This window comes from Nestor notabilis, unplaced genomic scaffold (genome assembly GCF_000696875.1).
Source record: "Nestor notabilis isolate BGI_N333 unplaced genomic scaffold, ASM69687v1 scaffold31816, whole genome shotgun sequence".
Classification (NCBI taxonomy): Eukaryota; Metazoa; Chordata; class Aves; order Psittaciformes; family Psittacidae; genus Nestor; species Nestor notabilis.
The window spans coordinates 1-27,104 of record NW_009931969.1 but is presented as its reverse complement, the minus strand read 5'-3'; the positions used below and the strand labels follow the sequence as shown (position 1 = coordinate 27,104).

General features: G+C 38.3%; 1 protein-coding gene across 1 annotated transcript; it reads left to right on the top strand.

Moving 5' to 3' along the window:
* The first annotated feature begins 1,691 nt into the window (after nt 1-1,691).
* Nucleotides 1,692-16,562, top strand: SAMM50 (SAMM50 sorting and assembly machinery component). Its single transcript, XM_010016153.1, has 14 exons — nt 1,692-1,799; nt 3,190-3,291; nt 4,138-4,225; nt 5,304-5,410; nt 7,373-7,503; nt 7,708-7,795; nt 8,322-8,450; nt 9,141-9,212; nt 10,335-10,421; nt 12,482-12,552; nt 13,290-13,357; nt 14,181-14,327; nt 15,205-15,346; nt 16,139-16,562. The coding sequence occupies exons 1-14, from the start codon at nt 1,707-1,709 to the stop codon at nt 16,182-16,184; spliced, it is 1,371 nt and encodes a 456-aa protein (XP_010014455.1). The 5' UTR covers nt 1,692-1,706; the 3' UTR covers nt 16,185-16,562.
* The last annotated feature ends 10,542 nt before the right edge of the window (nt 16,563-27,104 follow it).

Sequence of the window (27,104 nt, the reverse complement as noted above, 5' to 3'; positions counted from 1 at the left end):
ATTAAGAGGAACAAACCCGAAAAAACAATCCACGGAAGATAAACTGTCTTACACGTGCAGCTCGGACGGTGAGAACGGAGGTGGTAGGTTTGCACTTCCCCAGTAAACTGCAGTATTGCTTACAGAGGCATGTTGTGTCTTGCACATCTAAAGCGCTTGGACGCCTTCATGAGCAGATGCATAAATCTCTGTATAGCATTACTTAAAGAAGGAACATAAAGATTTAAGTGTTTGTTGTGGTCAAACAAGTAGTGGCTATAATGGCAAAAGGAAAAACACTGTCTTGGCTGTCAGAAGGTGATTTCAAAGGATACATAGGTTCTGAAATACTTCAGGAAGGCAATGAACTGCCCATGCCTTGAGGCTTCATTAGAGAAGCATTTCAGTATATTGTAGGTAAGCAGCCCACTCCTCAGCAGTCTGCTTTACGGAAAAGTCTTAAGAGCCATGTGAGACAGGTTATGAGAAAATCAAGCTGTAGGAATATCACTGAAAAAGGCTGGTGGTGCTGTACGATGTAAAGCAGAGGAATCGCAGAGCAAACGTCAAGTCCTGAATTTGGCTTAAACTATTTTCCCCTTAAAGCAGCCACAGAGCAAACACTGGTGTAGATAATTCAGGTGTGATTAATGAGTGACTGACTTACTTGGGGGCTAAGAATAGTCTGGATGATTCCTCAAGATCCCAGGTGGAACAATACTTCTTCAAAAGCCTTTTGAAAACCAGAATGTTTTTCTGTAGTGTTTAATTAGACTGAGGAACTGCTGCTGGGGGCCGTTAAGGCTCCAGTGTATCTCATTACCAAGACTAATTTAATTTCTGTTTCTTTTTTTTTCTTGTATTCTGGGTTTTGTATCCATCTATAGTATACATTGATACACAGTGTTGTGTGCATGCAGAGTGTCTCATGCTCGCCTGAAAATTACTGGGAGTGAGAGAGGATTCTGTCTTCATTTAGCTGGATTTTGATACGTAACAGCTATTTACTATTCCAGCAAAACAGCTATCCTTAAATAATGCAGCAAGTACTGTATTAGTGACTTAAGACTAAAAGTAGATTTACTGAGTTATCCAATCCTGATGTCTGCTTTTGCAGGTAACCTGCTATTCTCTCATGCTTGAATCTGTTATCTTCTGATAAGTCTTATTTTAGGACTCTTTAAAGTATAGGAAATAAAGCCACGCTGTGCTGGAAACCATTTTGATTAAACTTTTCACCTCTTATTGATAAGGCCTGAGGTTCTTAAGCATTACTTGGAAGGTTGCTTTTAAAAGAAATATTAAAAGACAAATGTGTATAAATATATTAAAAAGTAACAAACTGCAGACACCCTTTTTAAGAGTTGTTCACACTTCTCTCCCTCTCAAAACCCCAAAATATGTAGTAACACTGATTTTTTTAGACTTTTTTATTTTAAGAAGGTTGAATTCATATTTAGCACAGGAAGCAGGTCTTAAAAATAAGGGTTTTTTTTTTTAAGAGTGCAAAGGACTTTAGAGAAATGATTCAACACGAAAGGTATTCGCAGCTTTCATTAAAAATTTCCCTCAGTTTAGTTCTTCCGTTTTGCTTTTTTCCCTAGGATCTGATGAGCACACTGTCAAGGATTGTAGTTTCTTTCTTTGCAAATGGCATAAATCACAAATCGTCATGCCATATTAAATGCAGTTTTCTTTTATGCTTTCAGAGTTTGGAGCCTCTTCCAATGGGTGGCCCAGACTTTGGTGCCTTGGGAGAGGAAGCTGAACTGGGTGAAGTTGAACCTGAGCCCAAGCAGGAAATTCTTGAAAACAAAGATGTAAGTACATGAAAAACATCCAGGTTTTTTTTTTTCTTAAAAGAAATGTCATGGCACACTTGCTTTCTTATTTTTCCCAAGGAACTTTCTAAACTTTGGGTTTAGATGTGAAGGAATTAAATGTAGTACTGTGAATTTAATCTGGTGTTACATAGTTCCTGTTTTTTTAACCTACCACAGTAGCTGTTATTAAAATTCATCTCTGTGCTAATAGACCTGTTTCCAGATGCTGCTTTCCCTCTGTCTCATAAGACTTCACTGCTTCTGCAACACTGCTTGGGAGAAAGCAAAGCAACTGTCCTTAACCTGCTAGAGTGCAGTATTAGCCAGGTTAAGCTAATACTGCCTAGCCTATCATGTGAGTTATGTTGCTAAGCAAAACACTAACTTCAGCAGAGGATGGTAACATTTATTTTTTTTAATATTTCACTTGTAAGAGCATGTCTGTCTTCACCCACAATATGTTTAGCCATGCTGGATGGCTGAGATATCATGCATTATCTTAGTTTTTATTAAGATTTTCCTTTCCTGTGTGCTACTTGGAGTCATCCTCACTAGAAACTGGGCAATAACATTTGGGTTTTATTAGGTGATTATGTATCTATTCTGATAGGGTTTTTTTAAAGCAATTTGCAGTAATGTTAGGTGGCTGTCATTCTGTTGTTTTATTATATTTGAATGCATGAAGCATTTGCAGATTGGTTTGGGTTTTTTTCACACTCGCCCCTAAAATTGTAACACACTGATAAGGTTGGGAAAATAAAAGAAGTGCAATCGCTGTGGTCCATTTGTACCAGCTAACCCAGAGTGTGTCTTAATTTTTAAGATAAAATCATCTCTGGTGATCATACAACAAGATGAATGATTTTAAGAAAATACAAAACCTCATAATGCTAGTGATCTTAATATGCATTTTAAACTACAATGCTCCAGTGGCAGTAATAACTTTAATAGTTAGAGTTTAAATATTTATGGCTTGTAGGTTTGTTTCTTCTTTTAACTCTTTGCTTATATGTAGCTGATATAAGAAATAGCTAATTAAAGACTAACTACAGGTTTTGTTTTACGTGTCTTAATATCCCAGTGTGATTTCTGCATATACAACACTTACGACTAAAATCCCAGAAGCTGCACTGTGTTACTGTCTCTTCTGCTATGACCACTATTAGCTCTGGTATTAGAGTTCTATTTTCTTTAACTTTCGAATCAAGGGGACAACTCTCCAGAGCTGTAGATACCACTGATTTCTGGTAATGTACGTCAGCAGTAAGACCTAAGAATCTTCAGGATTTTTCACTTGGACAACAGCATTATTTTGTGCATTGGTGATTTTGATACTCACTGTTAGATGCAAATTCAGGACTTGTGTTTAAACATCTGTTCTCTTTAGGTGGTGGTTCAGCATGTGCACTTCGATGGACTTGGAAGGACCAAAAATGATATTATCATGTATGAAATTGCTGATGTTTTCAAGGCTAAAAATCTCATTGATGTAAGTACTGTAGCATGTAACAGACCTACTGTTTAAAAATTCAGGTTAGGGTTTTCTTTTTCCTGCCTTGGGCTACTCCCTTCATATGTGGGGCAACTTGGTCAAGTTCTATGATGATTATGATCTTGTGATATGGAAGCTAAACTTAAATACAAAATACTGGCAGATACGATATTTTCTAATGTACTCAGCTCAAAGACTTTGCGAGATGGCAAACAGCACTCTCAGATATTTTTTTTCAGCTTCAGTCTTCCTCTTGAAGAATTTGTAACTGTGTAAATGACACTTTCAGTTAATTTCCTTAAGATAAGTTGTTGTATCTTGGCACAGATAACTGATGCCAGTCTCCACAATGGATCAAAGTGAGAGTTAGGCTATATGCCCTAGCACTCTTAAGTGGTGATTCTTTCTGGAGTATGGCTGGCAATTAGACCTGTAAATTGATCTAAATTTAAACAGAATAAGATGTTTGAGTTTTATGGGCCCCATAAATAGGTGTGCAAATTTTAACTACTGAAACTTAAATAATAGGTTTAAATATTTAGAACAATTAGGAAGCAGACTACCAAAAGGTAGGCATTGAGCTGAATGCTCTGTTTAATTTATTTCTCTATGGATTCAAGTGTTAAAGTGTTTGTGATCTGTTTTCAAAGGTGCATGTATGTGTGTCTGTACAAAATCTGTGAATATTGTGTGATTTACTTGCATTTTACCTTTTTTATCCTAGTTGTTTTTTGGTAACCTGAAAGACTCAAATGGACCAGAGGGGCTTTGGAGATCCCTTCCAACCCAAACTATTCTATGATTCTGTGGTTCTGTGACTAAGCTACTTATTTCATCCTGTAGGTGATGAGAAAATCACATGAAGCTCGTGAAAAGTTGCTTCGTCTAGGAATCTTTAGACAGGTAGATGTTCTGATTGACACCTGTCAAGGTATGTATTGCCTCCGTAATTCTCACTTTTTTTCTCAGGCACAAATAGACCTATACATATACATGCATACCTGTAATGTATATTTTCCCTGTGTAATAGGTTGGACTTTTCTTTGTGTAAAACTTACTCTCTCATATACCTTTATATATTTTAGACATACATGTAGGTGTGCTATATATGCAAGTGTGTCTACATCTTGTATGTGTCTGTATATATGTGTATGTATATGTAAATGTTACTTGTATATATGCAAAAATCAGTGACTTCCCAGTACTAAAATAATTACAGTACACATCCCTTCACACAAAGTATCAGAGGAACACTTAAGGAGAAGCTTGAAAGTGTGTCCTGTACTTCCACTTATTACACACATCACATAACTGACATTATATCAGCACATCCCTGGTGCTTCAGGAAATACTAGTAATTGTATCAATGCTTGTGATTAAAAATTGGCTTATAGTATATGTGGGGCAGCTGAATGTGTGCAGGTTTCAAAGTAAGGCTCAGTTGGCATTTCTGGACAGGGGGCTGGTTTTCAAACTCATTGCTGTTCTCTTCAGCAGAGGAAGGTTTTGTTATTGAGAAGGAAATGCAGAGCAGTCCCACAGGTTGCTGTCACATTCACTTCAAGCAGAATTAGGTAGCCTTGACAGCTGTGTTTTCAAACAGCTGCTGTAGCCAGAGCCTTGAGGGAACTGGGCAGCTTCTGCTGTTCAGCACTTAACTACAGAGTGCCAGGAGCTCTGCCCTAGTGACGATGCCGGGACCACTTAAATTTCTGTTTATTTGAATGTAAGAATTTACATACATCTTTGTTTTTAGTGCATAGGTAGCAAACAAATGTTACTGTTTCATAATTAAACTATGTGTTGACAATTAAAGCTAGTCATGCTGCAATTGAACCAAATTCTGCACTCATATCCAAAAGACATCTTTTTCTCAAGCATTTTTCTTTGTAATGTGGAGTTTTATTACCATTTATTTCAACCGGTTTTCAGATAATTGAAGACCTCTTATGTCTGCGGGGTTTTTTAATAGCTCTTTGGAGACAACATGGATTTGTTTGTTTATGTAGGAGATGATGCCCTTCCAAATGGTTTAGATGTAACCTTCGAGGTAACAGAATTGAGAAGAGTAACTGGAAGCTATAACACTATGGTTGGCAACAATGAAGGCAGTATGGTATGGATTATTTGAAATAATTATTAATTCCTTTTGATTTTCCTCTTACTTTCTTGTTTCAAACCTAGCAAGGAATTTGGTTGATCCAAGCCAAATTATTTTCTTGATCCAACTTTACTAAAGCTTTGCCAGACTTTTGTCTCTAAAGAATCTTTGTATTAGGCTTTCATTCAGCAAAAGCCTGTTTTGAGCTAGGGAAGAATGCTGTAGCTTCCAACTCAGTATGTTAATTTTTTAAATCTTAAAATGACTTAAATTATTTCTTGATAATATTTAAGATGCTTTATCTATTGAAGAGATTTGTAAGGAGTTTGGCATCTAGTTTCTGTTAGATCTGTTTAGAGTGTTTTTCTTCTCAGTTGAAATGCTTTATATTGAACTTAGAAATTGTTCTTGGTTTTCACTTTTTAGCCGAGTACCGAGTAGTCTGGGCTGCGAAATGCAAGGTTTTCCAGAACCATATAAACTGTGGAACTTGTTTCCATTTGATTCAATTAAGGATCCATCAGATTAAAATCTTGTGTGAAAAATATTTATCAACTGACACAAAAAAAACCCAGCTGTACTGTTTTCTGTTAATGTCTTGTTAGCAGAAGTTCTGCTGTTAAGTACACCATGCTCTCAGGTGTTCATTCCTTCACCCTTTCTGCCTTCTTATGTGCATGGTGCAGCTGTGCCTGGGGCTGGTAGATAAGCCAGATCAAGGGACTCATCCTTTTCTTCTTAGGGATATTTTTAACCTGGATAAGATACTGCATGACTCAGGTGATGCTGTTTTGCAAGTGCAAGGAGAATTGGAACTCAGTGAATGGAGAGCTGCTTATGCAGCTCCTCTGCCAAGAACAATGTTCAGGGCGTCATGGTGTGAATGAAAATAGTAGGAAATCCATGTTGGTTCTAGTGCCTTTGAAAACAGTCTGAAAGCTGCTTTGGTTTCTCTTTTTGTCCTCAGCTTCTATTTGATTTTAATCTGTTGTGGAAAAGTAAAATGTTTGAATGATACAAAGGCATGATTCGTGTACGCTCGTATTGGCAGCAGAGATTGTTCCCTTAAAAGCTGAATAGATTTGACATCTGTTGCAATCCCTTAAATTCACCTGAAGCCTATAGGTCTAATATTTCATACTCATATCTGTTTCTGGTTAGTTGGATAATTGCATTATAGCCATCATCACAAAGTTCAGGTGACTGATTTGTTTTCAATAGCTGTTGGAATCAGCTATTTTATAGCAATCAGCAAAGGCAGTCAGCATTTTATAGCTTTTTTTTTTTTTACATACTTTTAAAATAGAACATACAACAACAGAACAGTCCTAGTAGTGTCTGTGCTTGGAGGAAACCTGCTCCATCCTTTCTGCCAAAGGGCCAAGAGCTGCCAAAAGAATTTGTGTCAGAACAGGCAAAGTGTTTAACTAGTTTCTGGAGAACTGTAATGCTAATGTTGTACTACCATCAGGACTGACTGCAAAAGTATCTTGTCACTCAAAACAAAAATACAGGAAAGTGGCTCTGTATTGATAATTTTCCATTGGCAATATTGCCGTGGTTCCCGTGAACCCTACCTGATGGGTAGTTTTCCTGATGAGATCAGCTGAAAGTCTGCAGTTGTAGAGCAGCTGCCTATGCCAAAGATTTACTCTTCTGTGCTTTGAAACTGGCTGGGAGATTGTGCTTGAAATAGTAGTTGTACTGATGGTACAGTGAGAATGCAGATTAAGTCAGCCACTACTAGCCAGCAATAAAAAATTAGATTATAAACTGTAACTTGTGCTATTGTGATGGCTTTTTCTGCCAGTACAAAGAGAAATCTAACTTAAAAGTCAAACACATTCAGTTACAACTATTTTTATTGTCTGTCTTTCTTGTCATAGATATGCTTGTCTTCAGCATATCATTAAGATGCATGTTAGCAAGCTACATGAAATGTGAGGGTTGTTTTGTTTTCTTTTTAATTTTCCGTAGGTACTTGGTCTCAAGTTCCCAAATCTCTTTGGTCGTGCAGAAAAGGTAACCTTCCAGTTTTCCTATGGAACAAAGGAAACTTCATATGGCCTGTCACTCTTCAAACCACAGCCTGGAAGCTTCGAAAGAAAGTAGGAGATACATTTTTGAGTACCTCTTCTTTTAGTGAAGGAATTTAGAACAATAAGATCTTTCATTGAGTAGTAATTAAATGTGTTCCTTTCCTGAGGATCTGTTAATAATGTAGCAGATGTGGTTTCTTAAGTTTTTTTGATAATTGAAAATTCCACCTACTTAGTTTCATTTTCAAACCTACCCATAACATTGTGTTTCAGCTTTTCAATTAACCTCTACAAAGTAACTGGGCAATTCCCTTGGAGCTCTCTTCGTGAAACTGATAGAGGGATATCAACAGAATTTAATGTAAGTATAGCACACGTGTTTGTGGAAATCATGCTTCATTGACATGTTATTAAAGTCACAGCTGGCTTTCACAAATATTTGGTTTAGTTTTTTAATGATTGGAACACTTGTGCACAGGACTAACTTGTTATTATTTGAAAGAGGTCAACAATTTTAAAATGGCAGAGGGTCTTCTTAGAATTCAGTTTTATTTTGGCCATATAAAAATACCAGTGAATTTTTCTCCAAGTTTTAAATGTTTAAAGTATCATTCCAGAGAGGTGGCTGGCTGCTTAGGTCACTGTGTCAGCCCAATTGAAGATATTTCTCATTTGGGATGGATTAAGTAATGTGCACCTATCTGGAGAAACTCTCTTGGCTAGAGCAGAAACTCCCTGAAAAATGGGTTTCTCTCTGGTCCAAGAAGTTTGAAAACAAAAAGCATACTTACGTATAAAACAACTTTAGAGGGAAAGATTTTCCAGGGAAATGTTTATTTTCATTCTGTAGCAAAGTTTTTTTTCATGTCTAAATTCTTTATTTGTAGTTTCCAATCTGGAAGACCAATCACACACTGAAGTGGGAGGGTGTGTGGAGAGAGCTTGGCTGCCTTGCTAGAACAGCATCCTTTTCTGTTCGAGAAGAAAGTGGACACTCTCTTAAATCTTCTCTCTCTGTAAGGCTTTTTCCTGATATTTTTTAAAAACACATTATTTTGAATTATCTAATACTTATAAATGATATCAAAGGAACGTTTTGTCTTAGCAGGTTCTATTTTTTTACTTCAAACATCTCTTGCTGTATTTGGTCATTCACAAAGAGTCATCCAGAATGTCCAAAGAGAGAACATACTTTCATAGATGACCGTTGCATAGGCTGGCTTGTTCTTTCTGCAGGACCTCCCTCTGACTTACCTGCCATCTCTTTTTGCAGAATTGTCTTGTTTTATAGAAGACAGGATCAGTAAATTTGCTCATGTAGAGTGCTGTGCCCTTTCTAAATGTTCTTTCCTATAGTACTTCTTAGTTACTTGTCATCATTAACTTGTAGTTTACAAATAGTAGGAAATAAAGTATTTGCAGGTTACTGTCACAGGCTTGGTGATTTACACTGGGGCATTGTTGCTGCTATGTTTCTGGTGTGTAGCATGGCCAAAAGATAAAATGTGTGCATTTCTTGTGGCCTCTAAATTCAGGGCTAAATTGGTCTGGAGGTATATTGTTCCCAAATCCACGAAACCACACTAGCCTTAGCTGGAGCTATGATTGTCTTCCTCTGTTTGTAGTTTTTGAAAGAAAATAACACAGTCACTCTGGGATATTCAGCAGATACGAGAACCTGAAAATACTTACTCGATTCTTTTCAGCATGCCATGGTAATTGATTCCCGGAACTCCTCAATCTTGCCAAGACGAGGTGCTTTACTGAAAATTAATCAGGTAGTATTAAATCACTTTTGCTATTGTTGGATTTTATCTGTGTGTTTGAGTAAGTCTTCACCTAATGGATGTTCATGTTAAAAATGTCTATAAAGTTAGAAATTAATCATAAATTGACCAAGAGACAGTGATGACCAGTATTTACTTTTTATCTTTATAGTCTGTACCTTTTAAAGTCATGAAACTGTTTTTATGATGGCAAATATTCATTTGTAGACCATTGCTCTAAACCAGCACAGACATTTTATGTTGCCATTAGCATTAAATTATTTATTAGCTGAGATACATTATCCCTGACAGTATTTATGCTCCACTTTACAGTACGTGTAAGTTCTTCTTTTCTAATACTGTAATATAAGACTACCAGAATGTGGTTGTGTTGCTACTCACAAAGTCTGTAAATCTTAGAGTTAAAAATGGAAGACTGAGTAAAACTAACTTTCAAAGGCATACATGTGTATCATTTTGGCACAGAAAATGGTTTTCACTCTTGTTACTTTCAGAGCTTTTAGAAAAGCTGGCTTTTCTGCTGTATGGGTTAATACTTCAGAAGCATTAGCTTCTGGAATGCTTTAGAAGCAGATTGCTTTGAAATGCCTTTGGAACTAGAAGTACTACTGTTCCTGTAAGCAGCAGAGAACTATTCTGTTTCTGAGTGAGAAAGGTGGTCATAATTCAGGGTTTTGTTAACATACCATTTGTTAGGTGCTGCCTCTAACACTGATTCAGTCACTTCACTTGTTATTTTCAACTTGCACTGGTGTAATGCAACAGGCTGGCTGGTTCTTCAGCCCTGCCTTAGTGCATATAAAATCTTCTCAGGTAAATCCAGTAAGACTTCTGATTTTGGGTGCTGAATTTTTCAGCTCCATTCTACTTTGCCATCATTTACAAAAATGACTTAGAAAGCAAAACCTTGGGTTAGTATATGGAGGAGGAAAATGCCGTTCATTGTTCTAAGGGTCATGCATGGTTTTTTGTTGGTCCAAAATTCAGTTTTCTCTCCATACCAGTGTATCTTGTACAGAAAACTCTGCTTGTGCTGATGCAGACATGATGACCTTTTAGAGGGAAGAAACATGTAATACCCATTAGAACTTTCATAACCTTCTGTCTTTGCAGGAGTTGGCTGGCTATACAGGTGGAGACGTGAGCTTTCTGAAAGAGGATTTTGAATTTCAGTTGAATAAGCAACTTATCTGGGATTCGGTAATTTTTTTAAAGATATTTTAGTAATTGGTCTGATTTAGTAAATGAGGTTATTGAATCTGTGTCTTATGATGATTTTTCATCATGTATAAGTAAAATATTGTGGGAATGAAATATGGATGGTGTAAATATCTGGATTTGTTTCTCTGAAAGTGAAATACCCTTTTATTTTTAACCTGACATTCTGGCCATGTACAGTCACTTGAGAAGTGGGCATTTTGGAAAGAATGACTCATATGACAGTTAACCATGTGAACTATTCTCCTCTCAGAAGCAGTGTTGGGCATGTCTGTTCTTTGTGATCGTTCCAAAGAGTGATTTTTCAAAAACTGATGACAGCCTTTGTTCTGTCGCTTTCACCTGCTTATGAATATTCTGAATAATCTTGGGTTAGTTTTCTTTTGTCATTGTAAATTATGAATATTTGACTATTAATTTTGATATCATAGTAATTGTGTCTTCTATGTAAAATTAATGGGAAAGAATGGGAAGATCGATTTCACTACAATGCTAAGCCTGCACTGCAACATTTTGTGCTCAATGAACAATTTAAGTTCCAATAAGAAAGGCACATGCTGCCATGAGAAGTTTATGTGAGACCTTAGTTTGCCACGCGATAGGCAGAGCACATCACAGATTTTATGGTGCGGTGTCTGCAGCAGTATTTTGTTTTGGAATCACTGTGTGGTTTTGAAATAAAATTCCTATATCATCGTCACCTAAAATCTTGGTTTGATTAGTAGAGCTGTTCTTGTTTATCCTAACTAGATTTCTTTCAGAGGAAACGACACTGTTTATATTTAATGGACTTTATGAGAGAATAGAGATTTTGAGATTCAGACAGCTGAATGGGCAATTAAACAGAAATTTCTATTATGAAGATTTAAAAATCAGGGGTTAAAATAATTTGTATCCCAACATTCTAAAAAACCAACGAGCCCAAACCAGAATGAAAAAGCCTTTAATCTGAGGCAACTTGATTTGACCAGTGAGGCCAACACAGAAGGACATTTTAAGGCTGCTTGCTGTACCCCTTTCTTATTACATCATTATGTTTGCACCTTCCAAGTGGTGGCAGAAAAGGCATTGCCTGATGAGTGCACTTCTTGCCATCTTACATTTATTTGCCGATCTTCAGCTGAGAAAGACATCGCACTCCCCTATGAAGTAATTTAATGGCTTCATGGCTACTCAGAGAGGAGCTGCTCTTTCCCATGACTGCCAATATGCCTACATTGTGAATGGAAGGGAAAAGTATCTCATCACATGGTGTACGTAATTTTATATCACCAGTTGTTCATCAGTGTAGAGTTGGCATGCGGCTGGCTTTTGCATATGCCATGTGTTGTGTAACCAGACACGCATGTACTGTCTGATAATGGCAAGAGAAGCATCTGGGGACACTCAGGGCAGAAGGCAGCAGGAGCACTGTAAAAGTAGAGATGTTATTCGACACCTTTAGCCTAGGTATTGCCAATAGATCTCACCATCTGGCAGTAGTACTACTTGGTACACAGGCACCAAGCAAATGATTAAATTACCATACAGATAAGCAGTAATGCTGTATGTATATTTGGTGTCACTATAGTGAGTTGCAGAAGGTGGTTTCATATAATTCTAAAGCTAATTTACAGACAGGTAATAATTGTACATTTTTGCTAGTTATTTGCTTGACTTAGCCTCCTATTGGTTTAAAATTGTCGGGTGTAATTTATGGCAGCAATGTTGTCTTACTTCAAGACACGAAAATTTATCAGAAAATAGGAGCTGTATGAGTGTTCTATTTAGCTATTGTAAAAGTAGCACTTAGTGCAGTTGTGCTATACCAACTTTTTCGAGGTGTAGCACTGCATAAAAGAAAGAGGGCAGCAGTGATCAAGAGTTCCCTGAAAATGCCATTGCCGGTGGTGCGATTTCCATGCGTACACTGTGATCATCTGTTAGTTTCTGTCAGACTAAGGGGAGCTCTGCCTGTTACTAAGCGATTAAATTTCACTAATACTGTTTTAAGGGAAATGAAGTAACATGTATTAATAAACAACTTGTTATTCTCTCCAAAGGCTTTTTCAGCATCACTTTGGGGTGGAATGCTAGTACCTATCGGAGACAAGCCATCCAGTATAGCTGACAGGCAAGTTTTCAGATGTTTCTTAATTTCTTTCTACAGGTAACGTAGAAAACTATAGTGGAAGAGAAAAGCCACAGTAGTTCTGTTTCTGAGGAGAATAAAATGTTTCTAGTTAGCTTTAATTGCATGTTAGTGCTCAAGCCATGCCTTGTGGTTTTAATTTTCATATTGGGATAGTATGTAGTAGCTCTGCCTGCCAATATTTATGGTTGCAAAATGATCTACCATCTGCAAAATTTTCTGTCAGCCATAGGTAACACTCTAGGTATTTTTAGACATAAAGCCATATTGTAAGTGTTGGCTTTTTAGACAATTTTGCTCTCTAACACCTGTGTTTAAAGATCGCTAGCAGAAGCCATTTAGACTTAAATTTGTTTACAATAAATACTAAATATTGAGTGTCAATTTCACATATGATAGATCTTAAGTACAGTATTTCTATCAAAAGTATTACAACAGACAGAATCAGTATTCTGATTCTTCTTCACTGCTGGGGATGCTTCTGTTTTGATCTTTGTAAGTGATGGAAGACTTATTTTTAATACTCCCATTTATTTTGAAATTTTTATCAAATGCATCAAGATTTTGATATAATTTCTTGTATTTCCTTAAATACACTTTACTAAACCTGTTACAGAGTTACTTGTAACTCTGAAGAGCAGTGTTAGAATTATGGCTAGATATTTTCAAAGACATCTTTTCAAGTGAAGCTTTAAATTAAATTTGACTGTATTCACTAGGTTTTACCTCGGTGGACCAACAAGCGTGCGTGGATTCAGTATGTACAGCATCGGACCCCAGAGCGAAGGTCTGACACTTTTTAAATCTCACTCCTCTGACAATACTGTAAATATTAGCGTGTAACAAAGAGTCAGATTCTGGCCTTAAGCTTTGTATAGCTTAAAAATAGTTGCTCCTGTTCTGCACTTTGAATCTGAGAAGTGTTATGTCACTATATATTAGTTCACAATGGAATACAGCCTGGTAGTTATTAGTAAGGCCATAAGCTAATTTTATAAACCAGGTGTGTGTTCCAACTAGCACACTTCTGGTATGTCAATTTAATTAATAAGCAACCTTCAAGCTGAAAAGGTTCCCAAAAGATGGTTATAGCAACAGCCACATTAAATCTGTTTGCTACAGCATATATTTAGGTAGCTTACAGGAAAGGTAATCTGATCAACAGAGGTGTTCTGAGAGCCAGGAGCTTCCTCAGGTTTATTCCTGACTCTGCTATTGACTTGCTGTTATCAGTGGTTTCAGTATTCAGTATATTTTAAAGCTAATTGTTTAATTGTGTTAATTTCCCATTTTTAGAACTAACGCAGGTATTTCAGTGGTGTTCAGGAGGTAGTCTCTGATGAAGCACAAGTAGGTGCATGTCTCAGACTGTCCTGGTGAGGGAGTGAAGAAAAAGGGCACTTCACTTGGAAGGTTTAAAGAATTGTGTAAGTGCTAATTTCTTTACTTGATAGTGGTGAGATTGGAGATAGCTAGAAGAGAATGGCAAGAGTTGTAAAGGGTAGAAGCGTGACAAAACAACCTAAGGATGTGTTCTTGTACCTTTAATGACTGGTTCTTTGAATACATTCCATAGTAAATGCTTTTATTCTAACATTTTACCAAAACAGGTGATTACTTGGGAGGAGAAGCCTACTGGGCTGGAGGCTTGCATCTGTACACCCCTCTCCCTTTTCGGCCAGGCCGGGGAGGGTTTGGAGACCTTTTCCGAACACATTTCTTCCTTAATGCTGGAAACCTCTGCAATCTGAACTATGGTAAGACTCAGTAGAATTATGTGTAGTTCTTCTATATATATTAAAGCAAAAAGGAGAGCTTTTTGGTGTCTGTTTACACAGAAGCAGTTTGTTTACTGTGTATATTTTGGTGCCTGTAAAAAGCTGCTGCTATTAACTTGTATATTTGACAGATTGTCAGTAATTTTTTCAGCTCTCTGCATAAATCTGAGCACAACTTGTAGGGAAGAAAGCTGGAATGGTAACAGTAATATCTGTGAATAGTTGATGTTCTCAGACTAGTGTGGTAATCGATTAACACCTGCTATCTTACACTTTTCTGGAGGGAGACTGGAAGATGATGTTCAAGTGGGATTCTAGTGTTTCCTGAGAATAACTAAATAAAAAGTGGTGGCAAAAGAGTGTAGGTGAGGGTGTAGTAGCTGGTGTGACTTTTTTTCCTTCTCCCATCCCCAACTTTGTTCAAGATGTATTTCAGTGATTAGTGTATGACTTTTCAATATCATCTTAAGCAATTTGGGGGTATAGTGATACTTGATGCCTGCCTTACTTGATGGAAGAAAAGCAGCATCCCTATGGGAGTGAGACACTTTATGCACAATTGAAGAGCAGGTTAATCAATTTTAATAGAGACTTACTGAAGACATTGAAGTCTTTAGTATTCATTTCCATATTCATGCAAATAGACACCCTATAGTGGGAAATGTAATCCAACTAAAATCATAGTATTTTGAGTCCAAGACACTTGGAGTTTATGAGGGTTGCATGTAGTTGACAAATTTTGATTCTGCAGGAGGTGCTCCTAAGTAGTCTGTCTTCTACCTCTGAAAATCCAGTTAGCCACTGACTACCTTGACAGCCTACTTTGATTCTTGTTTTCCTGCTCTTTTGCTTTCAGGTGATGGTCCTAGAGCTCACCTGCAGAAGCTGGCAGAGTATATCCGATGGTCTTATGGTGCTGGAATAGTGCTCCGACTTGGAAACATTGCTAGATTAGAACTTAATTACTGTTTCCCCATGGGAGTACAGTCTGGTGACAGGTTTGTTTTTTACACCAAATTCTTTAGTAGTAACTGGTTCTAAAGGTCACTGAACTTCTATCTGGTTTTGTCAAGAGAGGGTCGCTGACTTTTAGTTTTGTTTATTCTGTGCCAGTTTAGAGATACTTCAGCACTTGACACTCTTCTTTCAGCTTGCTGTATTCATACTGGTTTCACAGTACTTCTTGGTTGAAGACTTTGTTTCTCAAGTTTCAAAGATCACTGAAATCAGCTGTTGAAATGTATGAATAGATGTGCAGCAGGTTTTATTTCTTTAGGGGAAATGATCACTCAAACAGATCATGGTATTTTCTTAAGCCTTCTGAAAACAAATGAGTGGGTAAATACTGAGTTTGATGTCTGCTTGAAAAATGAAAGCAAGTTTAACTATAGGTAAAGAGAAAGGGAGAACAAATTAATTTGTTAGCAACCAATTATCCCACATCAAGCAATAAAAAAAGCTTCAGGGGGCCTGCTCTTGCCTGTGAAAGCTATGTGAGAAACTCTGTATTTGGTACAGGAGTTGGATTATGTTTCTACTTGTCATTCATGTGAAATGTGAATTAATAGTAGCAATTTGAAAATTGTGGGCTTTATTTTGCAAATGTAGATGCTCCATATGATTGATGCAATGGCAGAGCATTTACTTAAAAAAGCCTTTGTCAACTAAAATTTGAATTGTAACTTTCCAAAGATTGAAAACCGTGGGAATTTGGGAATAGGGAGAATTGATTTTAATTTCATCAGTATCTTATGTATCATTTACATTTTTTATTACTTGTTTCTTTTCAGGATATGTGATGGTGTTCAGTTTGGAGCAGGCATCAGATTTCTATAATACAGAAACATTTTACATCAGTATATGAAATTGTGCTCTGTAATTGAAACCAAGACTATAATACAGCTTGATACTTTCGAAATACAGTACACATCTGAGTGATTTACCTCAGCCTCCACAAGAAACTGCATTAAAGAATTATGCCGTAAAGGTTCATTGTACTTCTGATTCTTACCAAAGATGGGAGTGTGTTTGTAGGGTTCTAGCTGCTTTAAGTTAAAGATTTTAATTATTAGTTGTAACTTAAAATATTAGAGGTTTGTGTTAGAAATTGGTTCTTGGATACAGTTCACATGGTTATAGTTGGCATTAGCCAGCATATCTTCACTCTTCCAGCCACAAGTCTCACAAGTGTTGGGACAACCAAGCGTGAGTATGGCTGAGGTGCAAGTTAAGGGGGAACAGTTTTCTTCCATCATCAACTTCTGTGAGTAAATGACCCTGAAAAAAATTCTGTTACACATCAAAAAATATTTTACACAAGTAATGGTTGTAAGTGAACTTAAATGTTCTGATTTGAATATCTTAGAATCACAGAATGGTTTGGGTTTGAGTGGACCTTAAAGATCATCTAGTTGCAACCTCCTGCCACAGGCAGGGACACCTTCCACTAGAGCAGGGTGCTCCAAGCCCCGTCCAACCTGGCCTTGAACACTGCCAGGGATGGGGCAGCCACAGCTTCTCTGGGAAACCTGTACCAGTGTCTCAACACTGTTACATGAAAGAATATCTTCCTAATATCTAATCTAAATCTACCCTATTTCACTATTGTAAATCATCTATATTTAAATGCCTTCTACAGTCTGAATTGCATAGTGTAAAAATTAAAGTCGGCTGTGTAGCACAGTGGATACTAAAATTCAAGATTACCTTTGAAAAATTCAGAGTTCTCAACTCTGCAGTGGTTTTGAGTGTTTTGATGCTCTCAGCAAAACCACTGATTTGTGTCTTTGAAACAAATCTTTTTGTAGCAGTTGCAAAAAGGGATGTCTAGATGTGATCATGTGATGCTGCCTTGTTTGCTTTTGTGTGAGGCATGCTTATCTACTGACATATTTAGTTGCTGATTACACTTAAAAGTGACCTCCAACTTTATCAGCTGGCGTATATTCCAGTTTTTATAAGGTCAGACTAACTCGCTAGCTTAGTCCTAAAAAATCATCTTTGAAGATAGTTACATACTAATTTTTTATATGTATCCTGAGTTGTCAATCATAAGAGAATTTGAATCTAGAATCCACTTTCCCCGCAACTAAATTCACATTTTTTGTTATTAAGTGTTGGTAAATTTAAAAAACGTAATACAAAGAAGATTCTGGAAGTGTAGAACAGAAATACACCAGCTATTACACACCTGGTTTCTTCTACCGTGCTAAAGACACAGCTTTGGACATACTGGCATGCTACTTTGCTGCATGCTGCCAGGACTGCCATGAAGTCTTGTTCCCAGTCAAGCTAGCACTGAGACCCCACTCTCTTTAAAGAAACCACAGTTTTATACATTGCTGTAGCATTGGTATATATTGCTGTTGCTCTAGTACAGTAACTAAATCTGTTGATAGCTCACTTTCTAAAATATGAAGTTTTTAGAAATGCCTGGTTTTGCAGAGCTCCGCCTGACTAAACATCCTTCCGTTCTTGTAAAGGCCCACAGATGTTCAAAGCAAAACTGTGGGAATGAGAGAAGTCAGGTCTATTTCAAATAACAAAATTTAATATGAAAAACCTTTTTCAGTGTATGTATCTAACAGCTACTGTAGCAAATTCATGTTTAACAAATAATTTCTGATATTTTCTTGTTGTTATGAGATAAAGCATGACACTATGTTAGGAATGTCAACAGATGTTACTAGTTTTTCTCCAGCGCTATCTACATTTTGACATATAAAAGTATTTTTAATGGGAATGTTTAGATTCCAAAATACTGTTAGGATTTTCTCCTAGGAGTTTGAAGTTTATTTTGGTCCTTTCGATAAAATTAGATGTATTTTATGGCCTTAAGAACTCTTGTGCACATCTGTTACTAAAGGCTGCTCAAGTGCAATACTTTGTATTACACAGAAGAGCCCTAAGTGAGTATCAGTTGGCCATTTTAGAAGGCATAGTCATCTTCCTGAGTTGAGCAGGCCTACAGAAACAGCCTCAGCCTCAGGCTGCACACCGAAAAGCACCTAGTCCACGAGTAAGTTTTGAGAGAACTGTGATCCATATGAGATATAAGGGATGAATGGGGGAAATGCTCAAGGCTGAAGTGGCTTTCCAGGCATATCTGCTGGCAGATCACGCTGTACCACACACAGGAGAATTGTCCAGTAAGAATAAAGGGAGAAAAATAATGTTACATGAGTCTTTGTCTGGGTCACTGTTCCCCTACCTGTGTTGTGAGGTAACATTTTCTTACAGTGTGTAACAAGTGCACAAAAGCTATCACAGTATATAAAGTATTCCTGTATTCCCCTGGATCACAATGGTTACTTCCGTAGAATATTGTTATGATTAATGTATTCTCATTGAAATTTTTTGCAGAGGCTCTTAATAGATGGATAAGAGAGAAATCAGAATCCCCCTAGAAGCTGCTGTACTGCTAAGCAGACTTTGTGGCAGAACACCTCTGGACAGATCTGAAGCAATTATCCTCTTGGCTGATTGCATTTCTGCCCAGAGTACATCTGTGAAAGGATAAAAGGCGTGAGGATGGCCTGCAGTCATATTTGTGATTCAGAAGCGTGGTATTTGCTTAAATAGATCATTTTGGATGTCACTTTACCTGTTGAGTAGTGAAGATGTTCTTGCTTTTATAGGCATGTGCAGCATTAGGGACAGCAAGATGGTGATAAATGCTTCCAGATGGTATACCTGAAATGCCCACCCATGTGCTTGTGAACTCTTTGATTTTATGTGAACAGTGCCGAGTAGGCAAATGCCATCTGAAGCAGAGTTTCTTCAGTCCTCTCTAGAGGCTAAAGGAGGCCCTAGGGAGGAGAGGAGGACTTCTGGGGACCATGGATGTACAGCTGTGGTGCTGAGCCAGTGGGAAGGCAGCAGTGATGTGTCAGAAGCAGGTCTAATATTTGTATCACCAGTTCTAAGACGTTGACTTCTTGGAGCTGTTCCACTTACGTTAAAAAGTTGAAAATGCTCTTTATACTGGGAGATCTACTGGTATTAGGTACTGTTAATGAGTAAGCTGTTAGGGAGCTTTGGGGAAGGTGGAAGAGGAAATTGGGAGGTTGTTAGAATGCAAGGGGCAGGTTTGCTGCCATGCTGTTAAGAGCAGAACTGTATTTGATTTAAAAATATAAGCTTTAAAAATAAAATACAATGCTGACCTCAATAACACAGAAGCATCCCTCAGTGTTTGAGTTGCTCTGTGCCTTTTTTAATACAGCTCTGTACCTGCTGCCAATGGAAATCTCTGCAGAGATGTAGCAAGTAATGTTTGATACTTACTTCTCTTCCAAAATACATGTTGGTTTTGTTGGGCATCTGTGTTGAACTTGCTGTCCATGTGCCCTTTGAGGGAAGAATTCAGAGTCTTCCGTGTGCAATAAAACACACAGGTCCACAGAAAAATAAGTGGGGTCAGGTTGGGTCTCCCTCCTCTGGGGTGCTTGAGCAGTTACAAAAAACCATCTTACTCCTTTGTGGGAATATTAAGGAATTGTTCAGATGTTTGGGAGATCATCCTGAGCTTTGTATGGGATAACATCAGAAAATCATCCTAAAATTACAGAATTCGAGGGTACAGGATTGTAGGCTTGCTTTACCATTCTTGTTTTGTTTTTAAAAGGGCTGGAGCTTGGCAGCCACAGCGGTAACAGTCTTTTTCAGGAGGATTTTTACACAGCTTCTCTACTATAGAAAGGTTTTTGCAATAGTGTACATGAATGTATGTTATATGAAAACAGTGCAACATCGCTGTTAGCAACTGCAGTGCTCTTCGATGATTTTAACTTAATTGGGATGAGACTTTATGCTGAGTATATTCTGTGCAAGCCAGAGCATTCAGCTTTCTTCCATTGTTAAGCAAAAAATGCAATTGGCCTGCAGCTGGTAGAACTAATGCCTGCATGGAATAAATGGTCTTTGTAAAAGTTTTTCAGTTAAATAGAATGCAGAATAGAAATTACCTGAAGCAGATCAGTTAAGTGGTACATTTCTACCTCAGTACTGAATATTGTAAAATATTACTAAAAAACCCCCACAAAACACCAAAACCCCCAAACACCTCCATCCCCAAACCCAACCAACCAACCAACCACAACAAAACCCAAATACCAACCGTTGCCCAAACACGTTTTCACTCATCCAGTTATCTGGAAGACCAGGAAGAAAACTTAACTGTAACAGTGTCTTGTGTCTATAACGTATCTATCATCTCAGAATGTCAATGCAGGTATTACTACAATAGAACATGACTGTATGGAATAATTTTCTACTTTAAAAAGTGTGTGGTTTTGCTTTGGTTCACTATGTGAAGAACTATGAGAGACCATATATTCAGTGTCACCATTATTTTATGATACATCTAAATTACAGTAATCTCAAGTTGTCTAGAATTTTGAAAATAGTATAAAATGCTATAAGACTGAGGTAGAGGAAACAACAGCTCTATAAAAAAGAAGATGAGCAATGTTAAAACGAGTAAATGTAAATTCAGACTTTTAAATGTTCAGCTAAACATTAAAGCTAACAGTTTAGGGCTGAAATTTAAAACAGATTTTGGACTAGGTTTAGCCTTTCCAATGTAATTATTTCTGAAAAGACCTGTTTATGCTCTGGCAGTTTTCTTAATTAATATTCGCTCACAGGAATCTCATCCCTGATGAGAAGGAGGGCACCAGAGATCATTTTCTGGGATACAGAGTGCTGGTATCTCATTCTGTATGAAAGGTTTAAACAAATAACATAGCTGGCCGCCTTCATCCTTCTCTTTAGATAGAGTATGCACTTCAAACTAAAGGCCATTCCACTCATGCAGAAGCAGCAGCTGTGTCACTTTTAATGGCCATCAGCCAGTTAAGTTATTAAAGACTAACACGCACTTGATGAAAGTACTGTTATAAGCTCTTCATTTCCTATTTAGAAGAGTGATGTTGGTTTGAACCATTGTGATGTGACTCAAAAAGACTCCAGGTTTTGTTTTGGATTTTTCGAAGTGTAGTACTACTTTGTTGCCTTAGGGTCTCTCCTTGTCTCAAACAACCCAGCCTCCTTTTACTTTGCAACAAGCTGACGTTTTCTACTTAGCTACAAATTTAAGCATTTCCTTCTAATTACATAGGATATTGAAGTCAGAGGTGAATGGATCTGTGTGGATTTATTTCAATTATTAAAAGATGCTTGCTTATAAGTCATTACATCTTGAGTGCTGTACTTGTGAACCAATTTGCTTTCTTGCTTGAAATTTGTACTCACAGATTTTCTGATTGCAATTTCATATATATATATATGTAAAAGTATGAGAACTGATTGATTTTATTTTTTTCCCTAGAGATTGAATGAAGTGCTTTTTCCACACTGCCTTAAAGCTAAATGTAATATAAGACTTCAGTATGAATTTGTGTGTGCTTTAGTGGTACTTGTCTTTTTTGTATGGATTCAGGTTATTTTTGATTGATTGTAAATGGACCAATTGCATTTATAAAGTGTCTTATTTGGCTTGTGCCAGCAGAATGCAGTTGACATCCTCACCGATTACTTCATTTTGCAAAGATGCATAATAATCTTAAATGAAATGGGCAGTTTAACTAATGAATTTCTTTCCGTGCACCTCTTCAGCATAATTAAGGCTACTCCTTTTTTTAAATCTTTATTTTTTCCTATATCCTGACTTACTGATGGCAATGTTAACTTACAACTTAGAAAGAACTGCAGGGACTGTTCTGTGTGGATGGGATGTGTGCCTTGTCTCTATCTGGGCACATTCGCTGAACAGGAGTTGATTTTACCAGGAGCTGTATTTGAATTAAATTATTTAAGAAATGATACAACTTTTCAACACTCACAATACTGGCACTACTGCTGTTAAATGCTGCAACCACACACTTGACTGGCAAACCTGGTACCGAAGGAGCATGGCAGCTGAGACTTTGGATGTGTAGACACAGAACTGTATTGAAAGATGCATGTATTCATACCATCTGTGAATCTGGATGGCAAACTGGTTGTGAATCTCAGTAGCAACTCCAAGGGTTGAAATATTCACTTGAAAAACATGTAATAGTTGAAGTGTAGTATGCAAAGTAGAATAAGTTTTTGGTATGCTAATTCACTTTTTCTACTAGCAAGAGCACAGGGAGAGCTCCCTCCTGCACAGGAAATCAACATAAAACATTCATTATGTATAGCCTGAAACCTCAAAATGATTTAAGTAAGAGGTGGATTTGTAACTAGTATTGATCCCACCCCCAGTATGCTCTCACACTCTAAAAGCGTTTGCTATGAGCAGCACACTAGTTTCAGGCAATATAATTTATTTGTTCTACTAAGGAAGCAGTATCAATAAAAAATAATCATCATCATTGCCTTTATGGGCAAACTCAAGACAGGCTTATCTTGCTGTGAGGGATAAAGAACAAGTGTTTGCAGGGATAAGGTTATTTGATAAAAGCTGGGCAGCGTGCTGTCTAATTAAGAAAAAAAAATGCTCCTCTTTAGGTTTTATATTTTCTATACGCTCCAAAATCAGCATAGCATAAAGTTTACAGCTTTTTGAGGCAGGGTTATCTATGAGGTAAGGCAAACATTTCTGTAACAAAGCAAGACATGAGTGTCCTCGTGCAGCAGTAACCTTTAAAGAAAAGCTGAGATGGTTAGGGGAGAAGCGAGTATGTGAGAATGTTTGTTCAGCCTGGAGAAGAGAAGGCTCTGGGAAGACCTTTTAGCAGCCTTCCAGTACCTAAAGGGGGCTTACAAGAAATCTGGAGAGTCTGGAGAGGGACCTTTTACAAGGGCATGTAGTGACATAACAAAGGTGAATGGCTTTAAACTGACAGAGGGGAGATTTAGATTAGACATGAGGAAGAAATTCTTTGCTGTGGGGGTGGTGAGGCACTGGCACAGGCTACCCAAAGAAGCTGTGGCTGCCCCATCCCTGGCAGTGTTCAAGGCCAGGTTGGACGGGGCTTTGAGCAACCTTATCTAGTGGAAGGTGTTCCTGCCCATGGTAGGGGGTTGGATCTAGATGGTCTTTAATGTCCCTTCCAACTCAAACCATTCTATGATTCTATATCATAGTGCTCAGCACACAAGAACGTGAAGTGGGACAATGTGGAATAAGGCTGTGTGGTCACTACAACTTGCATCAGCTATGTATGAAACATTTAGTGCAGACAGACCCTGATAAAATCCCTTGTGTATGCACCATTCAATATCAATCAGAGGATGCTTCCTCATATCCTGCAGTAAAACCAGTTCAGAATTGAAAGCTGTTGGCAGGTTTGGGACTTACCAAGGAAACAGGAAAAGAAGTTGAGGTTATAACTGATGTCTTAAGCAGGACTTCCACTTACTGGAATTGATTCTAAAATCAGGAGAAAGAAGCTCTGGGAAGGAATGAAAAAATAGATTTTGTGTAAGTTTCAGTATACCCTGTTGAGGAATGCTTAAAGCAAGAAATTATGCTTAAAGAAACACAATTAGACTGCAAATATAGAGTGTATTTATCTGGACGCCAATTTATCACACGAGCCCTTTAAGACCTCTGGCATCATCTTCTGCTTGTGCAGGTCCCAAACTTGACAAAGTGGTTCTTTTCATTCTGGCCACTTCCACTTACATACTAGGGCTTAATTAAGTATGTGGGTCATATTGATTATTAAATTGTTCTGCACCTCTCTAGGACAGTACCTGGGCTGAATGAGGGGTTTGGTCAGCAAAGGTAATTTCCTCAGGTGCCTGGAGCCTTGCTGTAGTCTGCAGTACACCAGCAAGAAGAGGTGGGCACCACTGCTCTGGACTAGACTGGTCTGCAGGGCTAGACCTACTCGAATCTGGAACACAGAGAGAATGCTCCACCAATGTAACGGTGCCAGGGTATGCCTTGTTTGTATGTTCTTTGTAATACTTTTTACTGCTCTTTATGCAAATAAAATAGTGAAGTTTCATCATTGTTTCCATGATGGATACTCTGATCAATTAGAGTGAATCCATATTGCTCTCAGGTTTGGGCCAGATGCAAGTGACTGCCGTTAATTTACACCAGGGTTTGCTGTGTTCCCTGAAGTGCTCGAGCATAATACAGTTACAATTTTGCCTTGCTTGTTTTTAGAGTCATACTTTCTTCAGAGAGGCTTTGTCTGGGATTTCCCAAGATTTTTGTTTGTCACAAATCCATTCTTAAGTTCAGCATTCTCAGGGATCCTGAATGGAGAAGCTCAGCAGGGGAGGGTTACCACTCAGTATCCTGGCTGGTGGAGCAGGCCACAAGAAGCACGACTTGCGGGAACAGCTGATGATGCTTCCATAGCTGGTGAGTGACCATTATGGTAAAACCCACAGTATGTATTATTTTGTGAGATGTTTAAATGATGTGATAACACATAATATAATGGTAGAATGGGGCTGTAGGAAATTACGGATGTGGAAATACTGCTCATTAATCTGGTAACAAGCCCCTGGTCGAATCTCCCTTCAGTGCAGGACTTCTGAGGCATAGAAACTTCACTCCTGGTTCTTGGTGGCTTTTGCCAGTAATGCACAGCAGTGCTGCAGGTGACTTCAGACCTTGTTGTGCTGGAGAAGTAGGTGGCTTGAGCAGAGGAACGTTCTAAACTTGAAATGTAATCAGTTAAAGGTGAATATTAAAAGTAGCTGCAGGTCCTACTCCAAACCTGTCACTGCTCCTAGTTCTATGCTTTGAAACAGTATTTGTTTATTTGCCACCTTTGTGTTGATTTGCAAACGCAACAGAAATAGAGCCTGTAAGGCAAGTCAATGGTTCAAATGCAGAAAGAAAATAAACCAGAGAAACAGGTGAGCAAACACTGTTTTCCTGAATCCTTCATTAGCTATTGTGTCAAATATTACTTTCAACAGGGAAAAGCAAAATATTTTTATACAAAAATTCACCACAGATTTTATACAAAAATACACCAATTTAAAAATGCGAGATAAGTAAATTAACATTATCTCTAGATTTAGAAGCTGCTTCATGTTCTGCTAACAGCAGTTACAACAGAAACGCAAAATGCTCATTCTCTTAAAAACACTTTCAGGCAAAATCAGACTGCATCCTTCACCATGTTCCTCTTTGGACCAAAAGCCACATTCCAGTTCAGGCACTCTCCTGTTTTGGGTTTGCATTCTGAATGATCCCCTATGGCTGCTGTCTCATTTAATGAAAAGGCAGTCTCACGAAATACAGAGTGTTGTACAGCTTTTCTTTTCTTGCAGTTTAGGGCATGAATAGTATCATATTCTCAACAGACATGGTCGGATAGTTGCTGAGTGCAGTGGGTTCCTCTGGCCTGTGACTGCAGGGTGAGTCACATAACAGGCTCTTGATTAAAGTTCCCTGCATTGCCCACTCCTGAAATGTGTGGTTCTTGAAAAGCATCTGAACCTCCCTTCACCACTGTTCTGCCACTGATGGTACCAACACTCCTCCTGTTCTTTGGTAATGTCTTTATAATTGCAAAGCTGGATTAAAACTGTCAGTCCAGTCTGGCACCTTCCACTGAAAGCATCATCTTAAAAGAATGATATAATCAAAAAAAGTTAGTGTTCACACTTGAATGTATTTAGAGTTGGAATTACTGTCTACTCAAAGTAAGTCACCATTTCATCATGCGAAGCTGTAAATTCATGATAACCTCCAGTTCATAGAAGCCATTTGAAAGGGTCTTCCCTGCCATGGTCATGTGCTGTGTTGTGTTGCCTCCACTTCCCTTCTGCAGGCGCTTGCCCTTGGGTGACTTTATGCTCAGTCACACTGGAAAGCTGGGCAGGGTGACTTTGGTTTTGGTTTGCTGGGGGTTTTTTTTGATTAATTGCCTAAGTGCCTGTAGAAAAGCAACAAGCAGCAAGAGGTGAGGAACAAGAGTAGGTCTTTGTGACAGAGGGGATTACCTCAGGTTAAATCCCTGGTGAAACGACACAGTAAAGTATCTCTGCTGTCTTATGCTCTGGATGTGTCATGTAGTGTTACTTCTGTGTCAGGTCAAGCATGAAAATCTATCCTGTACACTGGGTGTGCGGATCCTGTGCCAAGTTCCTTTGATTTGAATGCTGTTCTTTGTTGGGGCAAGGGCTGCTGACAGGGAGCCGCTTGCAGGAGCATGGCCAAAGGTTTTGTGCATGATTTTAGGTACCCAGTAGTCTCATTAAAGTCAATAGGACCACTTCAGGAGCTTAAATATGTACATGAGTCTTCGCAGGATCAGAGCCTAACACTATAAACTCTTCAGGATCTGTTTTTAATGTGTATTCCATAAAGCCCTTGTCATACTCCCGGGTGCTGTAAAATGATAAGTAATAAGAAGTTCTCTCTGTGGGATCAAAAACAACTTCCCGGCTTTGGCCATTTTTGTGTGCGTTCACTAAAGCTTACGGCTGCAGCAGTGCTCGGAGACCTGGGAGGTGCCTGTGAGCCTCAGTACATGCGAGCTTGGCAAACACAGCTTACGGCCCCCTTCTCCTCAACCTTAGCTTAAGGGAGATGCCAAACCTAACAGCTACATGCCAGGAGGAGAAGGCAGGCTGGCCAGACAGAAAAGGTGTGTGGCTGCTTAATGTAGCCAGCAAGAATCTGCTAAGCAGAGCCCCAGCAAATGGCAAATGCTGAGAGTTTGCAGTCTGTTCTGTCCTCTGGTCTGGCTGTGAGGGGGCCCAGGGCTTTGCTTTCCTGCAGTGCTTTTTATTCGGTGGTTTTTTCCACCCTCGTGGGTGTGTCACAGAATCACAGAGTGGTTTGGGTTG

Coding starts and splice junctions, on each gene's coding strand:
- SAMM50 (XM_010016153.1), top strand. CDS start 1,707: ATGGGTGGCCCAGACTTTGGTGCCTTGGGAGAGGAAGCTGAACTGGGT. Junction 8,451..9,140: donor CTCTTAAATCTTCTCTCTCT/GTAAGGCTTTTT, acceptor GATTCTTTTCAG/CATGCCATGGTAATTGATTC. Junction 14,328..15,204: donor CCTCTGCAATCTGAACTATG/GTAAGACTCAGT, acceptor TTTTGCTTTCAG/GTGATGGTCCTAGAGCTCAC.